Consider the following 14,982-nt stretch of genomic DNA (forward strand, 5'->3'; position numbering starts at 1 on the left):
AAAAAAAAACTATGTTTCTGGTACAAAACATGGCAAAATTATTGGCAAAATGATAAAAAGGCTTTTTTGTTAAATTTTGTGCAATTTTCTTGTTGTGCAACACTAAAAAATACAAATCAAATCTACTGTAAACAAACAGAAAATATTAAGTGTAAAAAAAGTGGTTAAATAGGAATATATCTAAAAAAAACAAAAAAACAAAACAAAAAAAAAAAACAAACTTGTAAGGTTTCTAAGTAAAGTCAAACATAGAGAAAAGTTAACACCTTTGATCTACAGTAAATACTATATAACACATTTTTAAATTTGCATTCAATGACACAAGCAGACTATCTGCAAGAACAGTGGCTGCATTTTCGCAAGGAATAGCGGCGGTAGGGGAAGATGCAGCCGCTTTCTGGGTATCGGCTCACTTTATCTCCAAACTTGTTTTACAGCAGATACCTAATACATTCAAGGTAAAGCATCAAAGTGGCAACCAAGGAACTAGCGTTCTGAAAAAAAAAAAAAAGATGTTCGCAGTAGCTGCCTCCATAATTTGCTCATGACAGAGATTGAATGAAGAGGTCAGGTTCGTGATCTACAGCTCAACACAGGCGTGATAAATATTAGTAAAATTAAATATATGCCACAGCAAATGCCTGGAGAAGGCATTACAGACAAGCATCACATTTATATATATTCAAAAAGTCTTTAAAGTTAGTTCCTTCATTGTCCATATGAAATCTATTTTCTATTAAAAGTCATTCTCATCAACTTCTACTGGAGGAGGGGAGTTACAGCAGATAGTTGAATGTAGAGAAGTAGGACTATTCAGTACACCAGTTTCTGAGATACCAACCATTGGAGCAGATACATCCTGAACAAGGGAGTAGCGCGACACTTCACAGCAGATGTTGTATTTTTCCTCGGATTCTCCTTCTTCGGTCTCTGCTAAGATCTGAAAGTCCCCAAAACGAATCATGAACTTAGGTGGGAGATCCACTTTGTTTAGGTAGCTTAGTTCTAGGCCATCAACATACAGTTTGGCTCTCTTGCTGAGGTTTTTAATTTCAAAGGCCATTTTGGAGCTGTGCAAAGGTTTAAAAAAATTAAATTCAAACTGCAGGCGGGAGACTTTTGTGTTCAGCAACTTGAACTTGCACACATCCCGCCCAAAGATAGCGGGGTCTTCGGCTCTTAGTTCCTCTTTTCTTCCCAAATGAATGGCACTGAAGATCCTTGGGTCATGTTGAAGAAGAGGATGGTACATTTTCAAATGCAGGCAAGTGAGCGTCTGTTCAGTGTCCACATCATTGGTCACCACTGCGCCCGCCATTTCAAACTGAAAAACACAGCATCCGTAAAGTTCATTAGGCAAGCAAACTGTTTTATATAAAGTGTAAATACTGTATAATGATTGTGAGTGCAATAAAGCAAAGTGCAACATTTCAAAGCATTTCAGGTAAATAATAAAAACTATCTTATCTCAAGTCAGGATCTTATCTGGTAAAAACAGTCTCTTCCTGTATTGCCTACTAGTGTGTTTCTTAATAACAGGCCATATATGATAAAATTATTTATAGATAGGCTCCCATAAATGACCCAATAAAAAAAAAGCAAGTATTACTTATGATATTCAATCTGTTTATGTACTAGATGGAGATAACAAGTCCCTAAGGGTGTCATAGATGCTTGCTATCACAAAGGATGCTTTTACAACTTTCTGGAAACCTTTCTTGAAGATGCACAATTCCTTCTTTTGCTACGTGGTACAGAAATGGTCAAAGTATCATGTGTGCCCTTCTGCCACCGTAGGGTGAGTATCATGACAGGTCCCATCACAGAGATGATTTGTACATATATATGCAAATATATTCTCAACTGTTGTTATTCGATGGTAAGTAAATACTCATCTACAAATAGTGATTATAAAGTAAAACTGGTCAAATTATTTGTCCCAAAAGTCATTAGAAATGTATTTTCTCATGCCTTAGATTTTAACAAGTAAAGATTACAAGTTAGGATATATGGGAATCCTGAAACTACTACAGTTTACCTGTGAAAAAACTTTTCTAAGAACCCTTTCATACCATGGCGGTAAAGCACCGCTGCTATTCCGGCGGGAGTGGGCACTTTTAACACCCTAGAAGTGGTTAAAAAGGGTTAAAAGCGCCTGTGCTGCAGCAGGCGTTTCGGCAGCACTGCCCATGCATTCCAATAGGCATGGACGATGGAGGATCGGTGTATACACCGCTCACAAACCACCCCAAGGATGCTGCTTGTGGGACTTTTTCTAACGTCCTGCAAGCACAAGGCCCGAGTGTGAAAGCACTCTGGCTTTCACACTGGGACTGCAGATGGGGCATTTTTCAGGGGCTCTACAGGCGCTATTTTTAGCGCTAAAGTGCTGGAAAAATGCCCCAGTGTGAAAGGGGTCTAAAAGAAGTCTGTTTGTCAGGTTGTAAATTTTTGGCTGGGTTGTTTCCATTTAGTCAAATGATTTTGGTGTATGTTAGGGTCACGTAAAGTGAGCAATCCAGTCTCTCGCAATGCTTTAACAGCAAGGAAATAGTTAAAATTGAGCCCAATTAGCAATAGGGGGCGGGACTCCATGAATTGTTATTAGTAGCAAGGAAGCATTGTCTGCATGACAAACTTCCATTGAAAGTAACAACCCAGCTCTTTCAGATGGATGGACTCTGCCAGAGGATCCGCCTGCTCATCCCCGCTGAACAGGTAGATGACAGGTCCGTGTCCGCTCTGCTTATGCAGAGGACACAGACACAACCTGCTTTCCTCTATGGGCCTGTCCATTTCCATCCGACTGTAATATGATCCGCCAGATGGATGTGGAACGGTTCTCCATCCATCTGTTTTTAGTGGATTGGATGTCCGTGACAGAGGGCAATAGATGGTCCGATCGGGTCCACTTAACAAAACTCAGACCAGGAGAGTTGCATTTTAATGGATATTTTGTTCCCAAATTCAACTGCTGAACAAGCTATATACTGGAGCTTACCAGTTCTTAGATGTGGGGGCTGCAAAAGTTGTTTTTAGGCTCTGGTTTCACCTGGAGCTCTGGACAGTGAGTCTAATATTATTCAACTTCCTTAAAGCTGTCCAGCAAAAGTGTCAGGTTGAGACAAAACATTTAAAGTGATTGTAAAAGGTAAATTTTTTAAAATTTAAATAACAAATATATCATACTTACTTGCTCCGTGCAATGGTCTTGCACAAAGGAGCCCCTATCCTCCTCCTCTTGGGCCCCTGCCAGCGCTCCTGGCTTCTTCTTCCTCCTGCCGAGTGCCCCCCACAGCAAGCCGCTTGCTATGAGGGCACTCGTGCCTGCTCACTTCCGAGCCCTGCTCGGCGTGCCCATAATACACACAGAGTGGGGCTTGCAACCCCCCCCCCCCCCCCTCCTGTACTGACTCTAATTGACAGCAATGGGAGCCAATGAGCCAATATTACTATTGGTAAGTATTTCATAAAACAGATAGCCTATTTTGGGGTTGATTTACTAAAACTAGAGAGTTCAAAATCTGCTGCAGATTGTTTTTTCGTCAAAGCTTAACTGAACAAGCTTAAGTTAGAAACTGATTGGCTACCATGCACAGCTGCACCAGTTTTACTAACTCAACCCCTTTGTATTTAAAACATTTTTGTTTATGCTCAAGTCTTTTGCCTTGTACACACGGTCGGACTTTGACGAGAAAATCCATCATATTTTTTACGATTTTGGCCCAAACTTGTCTTGCATACACACGGTCTCACAGAGTTGTCAGAAAATCCGATCGTTCTGAACGCGGTGAATTAACACACGTACGGCGGGACTATAAACAGGCCAGTAGCCAATAGCTTTAGTCTCGTAATTTATTCTGAGCATGTGTGGCACTTTGTCCGTTGGAATTGGCTACACACATTCGGAATTTAAACGTTCGGATTTTGTTGTCAGAAAATGTTAGATCCAGCTCTCAAACTTAGTGTGTCAGAAATTCCGACGGAAAAAGTCAGCTGGGGGAAAGATCTAGTTTCTAAAGGACCCCAGATCTCACCATAAAAAGGACCTGTCATGGCCCATGCTATCGCAAGGGATGTTATTGCTCCCTTGTGATATCAATAAAGTTGATACATTAAAAAAAAAAAACCCCGGCACAGTGTTAAAATTAAATAAATATAAATAAAAAATTTAAAGCATGCCCGACCCCCCCCCCCCCCCCCCCACACACACACACACCCAGCACTTTATTCTCTAGGGCCTCTGCAAAAAAATAATATATATATATATATATATATATATATATATATATATATATATATATATAAAATATACATATATTATTATTTTTTTTGCAGAGGCCCTAGAGAATAAATTGTTGGGTGTGAGCATGCTTTCATTTTTTTATTCATATTTATTTAATTTTAACACTGTACCGAGGTTTTAAAAAAAAAAAAAAAAAATCATCAACCTTATTAACACTATACCAAGGTATAATAATTATATATATATATATATATATATATATATATATATATATATATATATATATATATATATATATATATATATATATATATATATATATATAAAAAAACACACACACACACACACACACACACACACACACACACACACACACACACACAATGTTTGAGGGTTCTAAGTAATGTTCTTCAAAAGCAAATGATAATGTAGGAGGGAAATGTCAGAATTGGCCTGGAGGTACAGTGGTTAAAAAATAGAATTGCTGAAATGCTAATGAAATCCACCTACATGAATACGTTTTAGAAACAACGTATTCTAGTAACTAGGAAAGTTTGACGTTTACGATCTCATGCACACTTGCCATTTGCCCATCTCTCTTAGATGCCTTTCCTAATGGCAGCTGTGTTTAGGCAAAAAAAAAAAAAAAAAAAAAAAAAAAAACCTCTTAAACCTATGCAATGTGTTTAGGCACATCAAGAGATTGGGCATTATTCATTTTTGACCACTGAAATTAATTAATGCCCCAGTGCTAAACACACCTAGGGTTAACACACATTTAGATGCATTTACCCATGTGAAGCTTTTTTTTCTGCCAAAACAGTGCTGTTTCTGCATGTACTGGCAATGGGGGTTTTCTCTGCCACTAAACACCCCTGCCTGTCAGTCAAAAAACCTATATAAAATACACCATATAAGCTAACATGCATTTAGAGACAGAATAAATAATTAAATAAAATGAAAGACCCCCCTAACAGCAGCATTAAAACGTCCAGTGTGCGTAAAGATTATCTACTTTTTCTGAGGACCCACACAGAAAATGGCGGTGCATTTAACGTACATGCATAATAGTGCACAGTGGACCAAAATTGGACATACACCATATACAAGTAAAACAAGGCACAGGGAGGGGGAAGGATTAGATTTAGTATACCTTTCTGACCATGTTTCCACCCTCAGCGTTAGGGCTCGTTTATAGTGGCACTGCCGCCTGAAGAGTAATCCGCAGTAAATTGCTTTTCATAGAGTGGTGCAGGCACAGCTGACAGGCATTCGGGAGGCAACACGGTCACTTCCTAAATACCTATTTTTTTTTGGAGACAAAAAAGATGCAGGTTTTTGTGGAAGAAATCGAAAAATCGCCCCAGTAGACAAGCCGATTAGCTGCAAAAGGCAGCCAGGCAGGGCTGTACAGATGCAAATTGTTGTTGTACGGATGCACATTATGGTCAGGCAATTTACTGTGGACTGGGGCTCCCCATAAGAACAGGAGAGCCAGAGACCCACCGTGGCTGGAAACAGAAGGCAGCACATTCCTGGTACTGTAAAAGTGATTAGACGGCTTTACAGTTGCCTGGATCACTTTTAGACGAAAATTTATCACAGGCGTAAAACAAGAATTCCAAGTTCATGGCTGCAGTTTTTGGAAAACCACCTATGTTTGCCACCCCCAACCACAGGTGTCATCTAAGGCTGACCAAATCTTACCAAATTTCTGTGAAATCTCCTTTAGAGCTACTTTCAACTATGAAATGCAAGGGCCTGCGTGATTGGATACAAAGTGAAAGTGTTGTTTAGGTTTGATCTCATATATGTTTTTTTGGTAAATCGAAAGGAAAATTGTACAACAGGATTGTAAATGTATAGCCAGCTTAAAGTGGTTGTAAATTCTATGCATTGCGGTGAAGAACCTTCTGTGCTGCAGCTGCCCTTCCCTGAGACCATCTGATCCAGCGATGTGCATAGTCAATCAAATCCAGTGACATGGATCCAGGGGGGTCCCGAGTCCCACTGTCTATGTCAATGGACGCAGCAGCAGGACTCGGGAGGGAGCCTGCATATGTTCCCCCGGTTTTCTACGGTTTTCCTCTTTATTGGGTTCTGGGGCACCCAATAAAGAGGAGGGGCCAGGAGCGCCGGCAGGGCACCCCAGAAGTAGAGGATAGCGGCTGCTCTGTGCAAAACATTTGCACAGAGCAAGTAAGTATAGGCTTTATAACACATTATCTTTTAATTTAATCAGATTCGTCCACTTTCCTGATGAAGCCTTCCCGGCGAAGCATGTAGAATCGGTTGGACATATAAGTGTGAATACAGTATTTAACTTTGTCTGTAATAGGAACTTTGTGTATATTCCTACGACTTTGTGTATAACTGTACTCACTATCTTTTTTATCTGTATTTTTTATATTAAAATACATTTTGATTTTTGTCATTATAATAAGTACCCTTTAAGCCTTACTGAATCCAATAGTTCTCCCTGGAGCACCCTCTGTATTTCTGAATTTGGCATGGCTGTGTATAGCTCTGCCCACACCGCCACGTCATTCAATCACAGAATCTGGGAATGAAAAGACTAGGAGTCCCATCTTCCACGATGGCAGAAGGACTTGTAGATCTAAGGGCACTTTTACACTGATGCAGTGTGCTTTTCCCACTCTGTGTAGAGCTATGTACCCGTTGGTTTTGTGCCCTTGCCATAGACTTATTTTGTGCCAGGTGGTTTTGGTGCGTTTTCTGAAAGTGCACCAAAACAGTCTGACGTCTATGGCGAAGCCCAGTTAACCCACATGAAAGGTACACTGCACATGTGGCGTGGTAAAACGCACCGCATCGGTGTAATTTAGGGGCCTAAATGGAACGCCGCACTTGCACTCCATCGATATTTCCTCTAGCCTTGTCATGGAAAGTCCCGTTTTGAATGAAAGCACGCTCATTCCTAATGAGAAGTATTCAACAGGCAGCGCAGTGTGGGGGTTGGTAAAGGAGTCATGCCTAGGAGACAAACAGCTGCTTCAGCTATGTTACTTCCACAAACACCAGAAACATGCAAAAAAAAAAAAAGGGACTTACCACTCATTGCTTCTTAAGGTTACACAAGACAGATATCTTTACTTTGGAACACACCCACCATTGTATTACATTGCACCTCACAGAAAACTTGTGAAATGTGTGCTGCTGAGCTAACGCTGCCAGGGTTATGTTTGTGTGTGTTTCCTCAGTCATACATTTCCTAAGGGGGAAGGGTGGAAGTGTCTTCCCCCCTCCACATGACTGCCGGGAAATTCCCATATAGTGCTATACTATGTATAGACAGGCGGGGGACATGATGTAATGCTTCGTCTTTAGAACAGACACCTCTTACAACTCCCTCCATGTAAAGATTTCTATTTATTATAGCACCCAAGTGTTTTTTTATTACAAAATCTGAATACAGCTGCAAGTTTTCCATGGAGCCATTCGCACGGGAGTGTAAACATGCACTGCATTCAGATCTGTCGTTATTTAGAATCCAAAATCGGCATCCAAGAAAACGTGCTTTATACGTTTACACATGTAAGCACGTAAATTAAGTCTAACCCTCGGTTCACATCTGTCCGCGTGGCTGCGGGTTTCACAGCGATTCCCACACCCGCAAGTGAAAACGCACTGCTCTGTGGAATCGCCAAGGGCTGCCATTCATTCTGAATGGCACCCCCACGCATGTAGCATCGCAGTGAGTGTGTGGGAACCGCAGGGAAATCGCATGGTCAAAAAGAGCGTGCAACTTCCCTGCAGGGCTGCGTTTTTAAAATGCTCCTTTTTTTGGCAGAAATACAGGCATGGCAGTCCATTCATTTGAATAGGCTGCCACGCCCGCACAAAAACGCTAAAGTTTCTCCAGCCTGTATGGCTGGGGAAGAATCTAATGCAGGGGTCTCCAAAATGTATAAAACAAAGGGCCGGTTTATTGTTCTTCAGACTTTAGGGGGGCCGGACTGTGGCCAGTGGTAGTGGAAATTGTCCAGACATCAGTGGGCATAAACATCACCATAGTGAAGGAATAGTGCCCAATCGTTGATATCATTGGGCGGAATAATGCCCTATTTATTGGTGTTAGGGGGAGAAATGATGCCCCGCTGTTGGGTGTCAGTTGGACAAAAACTGTCTCATAACTGTAAGAGGAATAGTTCCCCAAGGGCCGGATAAAGGCAGGCAAAGGGCCACATCTGGCTCCAGGGCCGCAGTTTGGAGAGCACTGGTCTATTGCAATGTAATCTACACTTCATTACATTCAATGGAGGGCAGGGGAAACATCAGGGGTCTACAAGACCCCTGGTATCTCATTAAAGAAAACCTGTCAGCAAAGAGTCATCACATAGAGGACTTTTTGTTCCCATGTGATAAAAAAGTTAAAGCGGTAGTAAACCTTGGCTGTGGCCGTGGCACATTATGAAATACTTACCTTGGAACGAAGCCCACCAGCGATGTGCTGTCACCGCTGAGAGAACGGACATCTTCCCCCGGGCTTTTTTCCAGCCCTCCATTTTGGAACGAAGCTCTGAAGGTACGGCAAAGTATGCCAGACCTTCAAAGCTTATGCGCTGGTGACATAACTGGCTGCATCCAGGGCGAATATCTCCTAAACAGTGCACGTTTAAGAGATATTAATTTTACCTACAGGCAAGCCTTATTATAGGCTTACCTGCAGGTAAAAATGACCAAGCGGGATTTACTACTGCTTTAGGGAAAAAAAATTAATAAATAAAAAAACTGTAAAAAATGAAAGTCCCACCCCAGCACTTAAAATCCCCCCAAACATTCTGAGCCCACATACACGTGTACAAACTTAAACGCATGCATTGGGGTTCCTATGTTTATTGCACTACAAATTATACATTACCAATAATTCTAGGCCCACTAATCATAACATATATGGGAACTGAAGTTTGTCGCTGTTTCACGGGTGCACCTAGTTCTAAGGCTTGACTTGTTGGGCATCTTATTTACTTGGGGCAACCTCATCTTTATATTTGACCAAAAAATTGGTAATTTATTGTGCTTATGTGTTCTAAAATTACTTTCAGAGTATTTTTACTGAAATTTTGCACTTCCTAACCTGTTGCACTAATATCTTTTAACATAAAGAAATGGAACTACCACTATTTTATTCTCTGGGGTGTCTGCTTTCAGAAAATATATAATGTTTTATATTATCTTCAGGCCTAAAATTATTATTTTTTGAACAACAAAAACTTAAAAAATAAATAAATATAATAAAAAAAAAAAAAAAAAAAAAAAAAACACACCACCAAATAGCTCTGGAATTGAGAGGGTTAAACTAACCACAATCCCCAATGACAGACATGATAGCATTTCAAGCAATACTGAATATAGCCTGGCTTCCAGGACCACATAAAGCAGTACAGGAATCCCATTGGGTACTGACTCTTTAAGGGCTCATTCACACCAGCCTCCATGCTAAAATGTGTGTGTGCGCTGGTGTGTGACGTGTAGGAGGCTCCCTAGGGGACAAGTGATGTGTTGTTAAGACGCATTGCACTGTTTACTTTTTTTAAACTGTATTGAAGTGTCACACAATGGCATTTCACTCAATTCTTTGATGTTGTGCGGAGAGTTTTGCTGAATAGAAATGCTAGGGGTACTACTGGTTTTTCAAGTCATCAACCGCACAGTTTTACCTAAGGAATGCTGCAGTTGTTACCAGATGTTTCTAAATAGAGTATAGTTATTTTTTAAAGGAATGTTTCTAAATAAATAGGGGGCGTGGCCTGGTAATTAAAAATAAAAAAAATGACATATGTGGCATCCCAAATACCCAGTGACCCTGGATTTTTTTTAGAAAGGAGGTCTAGTACCATATCAATTATGTAGCATGCACCAAAAACAACTGTCTGTAATACTTTATTTGCAGTAATATTTAAATCAGAACCTCATCCAAAAGTGGAAGTTTCGCTTTTCCACCTCCTTCTCCCTCCGTTACGATTTTCAGACACATTTATTTATTTGAAGGGGAGTGGGTATCTGGTTTTGACAGGTACCCGCTCAAACCTCTGCTCGGATTGTTTGCCCCCCTCTTCCCACAGCCTTTTGGGACCTGCGATTTGCTGCTGCAGGACCATTCACTAAGCGCATCAACTGTGAAGCCGCAAGGAGTCACAGCCGGGGCTTCTGTTAGTAAACATGCCAGCACCAGGAACCCAAAGGCCTGTGAAGAACGTGAGGATGGCACTGGATCCCTGAACAAGTAAGGGTCCGTGCTCACTGGGTTTAAAAAAAAAAAAAAAAACGCTACTTCTACAGGAGTTTTGCGTTTTTTTTCTCTCCTGCTTGTAGAAGCAGCTCACTTTTGTCCTATGTGTTCATGCACATTGGGACGTTTAGAGGCATATTTTAAGAGGAGAGTTTAGAGGCAGAAAAAAATAAAATAATTAATACAACAACAAAAAAAAACAAGTCAGTTTCTCACAGAAAACAAAAAATGCTAAACATTCATAAATGCATAGAAACTCTGAATTTTGCATTTTCAAGTGTACATGGAAAGAATGAGGGGTATGCATTTGGGAAAAAATGATTAAGCAGATCGTCCGACTTTTTTTGCTTACTAGTCGCAAGTGGAAATTGAATAGGTTACTAAAGTCACGAAAATTCTCGTACGACAGAAAAAAAAAAAAAAATCGCAAGTGATGTAATGTGTTGTAGTGTATTTATATTGTATTTTCGAATGACAACTGTACTGACCAAACGAAAATCGTACGATCTGATATCGTATGAGGAAAGTTTTCATGCTTGTCCAATCGAATAATATTTGATGAACTGTCCTGATCGGCTCTTGAAAGCTCTGTACTAACGATCCGATTATCGTACGATCGCGTTGAAAGCGGTATTTTTTGTCCACTTTATACTTGTATTTTCAGATCGTATGTACTCGCCATAAGTGTCTTTTTATTAAAAGTCATCAGATACATTATTTGTAGTACTGCATAAACTATAAGATTCAAATGTTAGTGCAAATATAAAAAGTATCACAGACAGTACTCCGTTGCTTTGTTGCAAGTGCACTAATGCGGCTACAATCACCCGTATCGAGCACCCAAACACACAGATGATATGCGTAGAGGTCAGATTATTAAAAATCACTTACCTGCTGCTCTCAGTATCAGCTCGATCACAATGTAAACCAGACTGTTTATCAGAGAAGTGTGAGTGTGTGTGTGATCAGAGAGGAGGGTGACTCAGTGTGTGTAGTCCTGCCTTTCACATGAGCCCTCCTATTCCCTACACACATCCTGGTCTCCTCCCTCTCTCTATTAGTGTCACTGTCTTACTGGAAATCAGCTAACAGAAGTCAGGATCAGGTTAGTTATTATATCTGCCTTGCACTCTTATATGCTTCTTTTCTCTCCTGTAATAGTCCCATTGATCTCTGGGCTTATCCAATCATCTCCTGGAATGTTAATAGACTTCCCTAGGCTCCAATCTTCTGCGGAATGATTCTGCGGAAGTCTGCTCTTCCAGGATTGCCCCTTCCATACCTGACGTCATCAACTCCAGTGTCCAATCCAGGTATTTCAATACTGACACTTGTGTGTTTACATTTAAAGCAGGCACACCGCTATATACACAGATAAAGCTGACCATACACTATACAACCTGATTGTACAATCACCTTTAGATCTACCATCAACTATGTAGTGCAATGCTCTGCCTGATTGTATTGCTTTCAATAGATTGTTTAGAGTTGTCCTCATAATAGTGTTAGACAATTTAAAGTGGACGTAAACTCTTATTTTTTACTTTTACCTACAGGTAAATAAGGCTTACCTGTAAGTACAGTGAATGTCTCCTAAACCTGCACAGTTTAGGACAGGGATATGCAATTAGCAGACCTCCAGCTTTTGCAGAACTACAATTCCCATGAGGCATAGCAAGCCTGACAGCCACAAGCATGACACCTAGATGCAGAGGCATGATGGGACTTGTAGTTTTGCAACAGCTAGAGATCCGCTAATTGCATATCCCTGGTTTAGGAGATATTCATACTACATGCAGCCATTGACGTCATGGGCACATCACCATCTGCATGCAGTGTGAATGTCTCCTCATACTAGCACATTATGCCTTTACCTTGCAGGGTTTAAAATAAAAAAATAAAATAGATGTGGTTTACTACCGCATAGCTCCCAACTGGAGCTCTGTCCCTGATTTGGAGCAATGTCCCTCTGTCCCTCATTCCTCCTCATTTGTCCCTCATTTTGGCCTGATCAATATATATGTGTGCATGTATAAAATGCACTTTTTATCTATCAGAAATTGTTTCCCATCGCTAAACCTATCATCTGATTTTTAAATTGCTGCATTTTGTAAATTCCAAAAGCCAAAATAAAGAAATAGTAGTGGTAAAAAAAAAACACTTGTGGGTTTAACCAATCTTCTTCTTTTTTTGTACAATTCTCCTTTAAGGGGGTGTGGCAAGGGGTGTGTCTTATGCCTGCATACTTTTGGTGATAGGTGTCCCTCATTCCCATCTCAAAAAGTTGGGAGGTATGCTACTGCTTTAACCACTTGCCGACCGCCTAACGCCGATGTACGTCGGCAGAATGGCACGGGCAGGCATAAGCACGTACATGTACGTGATTTGCCTCCCGCGGGTCGGGGGCCCTATCGGGCCCCCGCCCGGTGCCTGCGGCGGTCGGTTTTCGTTCGGGAGCGATCCCGGACGAGGGGACGGCCATTCATTCATGGCCACCCCCTCGCGATCGCTCCCGACGAATAGAAATCCCCGGTGACATCACTTCCTCTCCTGTAATGTAAACACAGGAGAGGAAGTGATGTATTCTCTCCTCCGTGTCGGTATTTTTCGTTCCGACACGGAGGAGAGCGGATCAGTGAGTTGCACCAACACATCCCACACACAGTAGAACATGCCAGGCACACTCACACCCCCCCTTTACCCCCCGATCACCCCCCCAATTACCCCTGCCCCCCAGTCACAGTGACACCAATGTCATTTTTTTTTTTTTTTTTTTTTTTTTTGCATTGGTGTCATTTGTGACTGTAATAACTGTTAGGGCAGTTAGAGTTAGCCCCCTTTAGTTCTAATGTACCCCCCTAACCCCCCCAATAAAGGTTTAACCCCGTGATCACCCCCCGTCGCCAGTGTCACTAAGGCTGGGTTCACATTGCAGCGGTTTATGAGAACGAATGTGATTCGCACCGCACTGCAGTGCAAATCACATCCGATCTCTGTGCGATTCGAGTTCAGCCATTCGCCGCACCCGCCGCACCCGCCACACCCGCCGCACCCGCCGCAAATTCGCACGGGACCCTTTTTTTGGCCCGCAGCAGAATCGGATCGCATGGGTGTTCACACCATGCGATCCGAGTTTGCAGATCGCACTGCGATATGCGAACTGATCTGGGGGTGTCAGTAACATTTCACTGACACTCCCAGCAGTTCGCATAGGGCAGTGTGAACTGCCGCCGGGAGGCATGCGATGCGGGAACCCGCCGCGGATTCGCGGCGTTTCCGCATCGCTCCAGTGTGAACCCAGCCTAATAAGCGATCATTTTTCTGATCGCCGTATTAGTGTCCCAGGTGACGCTAGTTAGGCAGGTAGGTATTTAGGTTCGCCGCAGCTTTTTATAGCGCCAGGGACCCCCATATACTACCGCATAAAGCCCCCTGATTGCCCCCTAGTTAACCCTTTCACCAGTGATCACCATATAACTGTTACAGGTGACGCTGGTTGGTTAGTTATTTTTTTATAGTTTCAGGGCACCCGCCATTTATTACCTAATAAAGGTTTAACCCCCTGATCACCCGGCGGGTGTCATTTGTGACTAATAACTGTTAGGGCAGTTAGGGTTAGCCCCCTTTAGTTCTAAGGTACCCCCCTAACCCCCCCAATAAAGGTTTAACCCCGTGATCACCCCCCGTCGCCAGTGTCACTAAGGCTGGGTTCAGATTGCAGCGGTTTGAGAACGGATGTGATTCGCACTGCAGTGCAAATCACATCCGATCTCTGTGCGATTCGAGTTCAGCCATTCGCCGCACCCGCCACACCCGCCGCACCCGCCGCAAATTCGCACGGGACCCTTTTTTTGGCCCGCAGCAGAATCGGATCGCATGGGTGTTCACACCATGCGATCCGAGTTTGCAGATCGCACTGCGATATGCGAACTGATCTGGGGGTGTCAGTAACATTTCACTGACACTCCCAGCAGTTCGCATAGGGCAGTGTGAACTGCCGCCGGGAGGCATGCGATGCGGGAACCCGCCGCGCATTCGTGGCGTTCCCGCATCGCTCCAGTGTGAACCCAGCCTAATAAGCGATCGTTTTTCTGATCGCTGTATTAGTGTCACAGGTGACGCTAGTTAGGCAAGTAGGTATTTAGGTTCGCCGCAGCTTTTTATAGCGCCAGGGACCCCCATATACTACCGCATAAAGCCCCCTGATTGCCCCCTAGTTAACCCTTTCACCAGTGATCACCATATAACTGTTACAGGTGACGCTGGTTGGTTAGTTATTTTTTTATAGTTTCAGGGCACCCGCCATTTATTACCTAGTCTCACTAGTGTACCCCTAAATTTAGGGGTGTCTACTTTCCAAAATGGGGTCATTTGGGGGGGGTTTGTGCCATCTTGGCATTTTATGGCCTTCAAAACTGTAACGCCCTTAGAAAGCCTGAAGGCGGTGCTTGGTTTTCGGGGCCCCGTACGCGGCTAGGCTCCC

At 42.5% G+C, this 14,982-nt stretch overlaps 2 protein-coding genes across 11 annotated transcripts in view; one reads left to right on the forward strand and one right to left on the reverse strand.

Annotated features, from left to right (window-relative positions):
• Positions 1-509: 509 nt before the first annotated feature.
• On the reverse strand, positions 510-11,538 carry TIFA (TRAF interacting protein with forkhead associated domain). Of its 3 annotated transcripts, none has more exons than XM_077476743.1 (3): positions 11,391-11,529; positions 5,400-5,549; positions 510-1,324 (listed from the first exon to the last, which is right to left on the reverse strand). In XM_077476743.1, exons 2-3 carry the CDS (start codon positions 5,409-5,411, stop codon positions 737-739), a joined length of 600 nt encoding a protein of 199 aa, XP_077332869.1. In that variant the 5' UTR covers positions 5,412-5,549; positions 11,391-11,529; the 3' UTR covers positions 510-736. The 3 variants fall into 3 exon arrangements, with proteins under 3 accessions (XP_077332869.1, XP_077332870.1, XP_077332871.1); XM_077476744.1 differs by lacking the exon at positions 11,391-11,529 and adding an exon at positions 7,319-7,470; XM_077476745.1 differs by lacking the exon at positions 5,400-5,549 and having other exon boundaries at positions 11,391-11,538.
• The window catches only part of ALPK1 (alpha kinase 1), a 181,023-nt gene continuing 177,555 nt past the window's right edge, over positions 11,515-14,982 (forward strand). For 4 of the 8 annotated variants that reach the window (XM_077476734.1, XM_077476737.1, XM_077476740.1 and 1 more), the window contains exon 1: positions 11,515-11,604. The gene's annotated coding sequence lies outside the window, so the exon portion shown is untranslated. Of the gene's footprint in view, positions 11,813-14,982 lie in introns of all 8 variants that reach the window. The other 4 variants (XM_077476738.1, XM_077476739.1, XM_077476741.1 and 1 more) reach the window with 2 other exon arrangements.

Source organism: Lithobates pipiens, unplaced genomic scaffold (genome assembly GCF_037356315.1).
Source record: "Lithobates pipiens isolate NorthernLeopardFrog02 unplaced genomic scaffold, aLitPip1_a1.2 Scaffold_13, whole genome shotgun sequence".
NCBI lineage: Eukaryota > Metazoa > Chordata > Amphibia > Anura > Ranidae > Lithobates > Lithobates pipiens.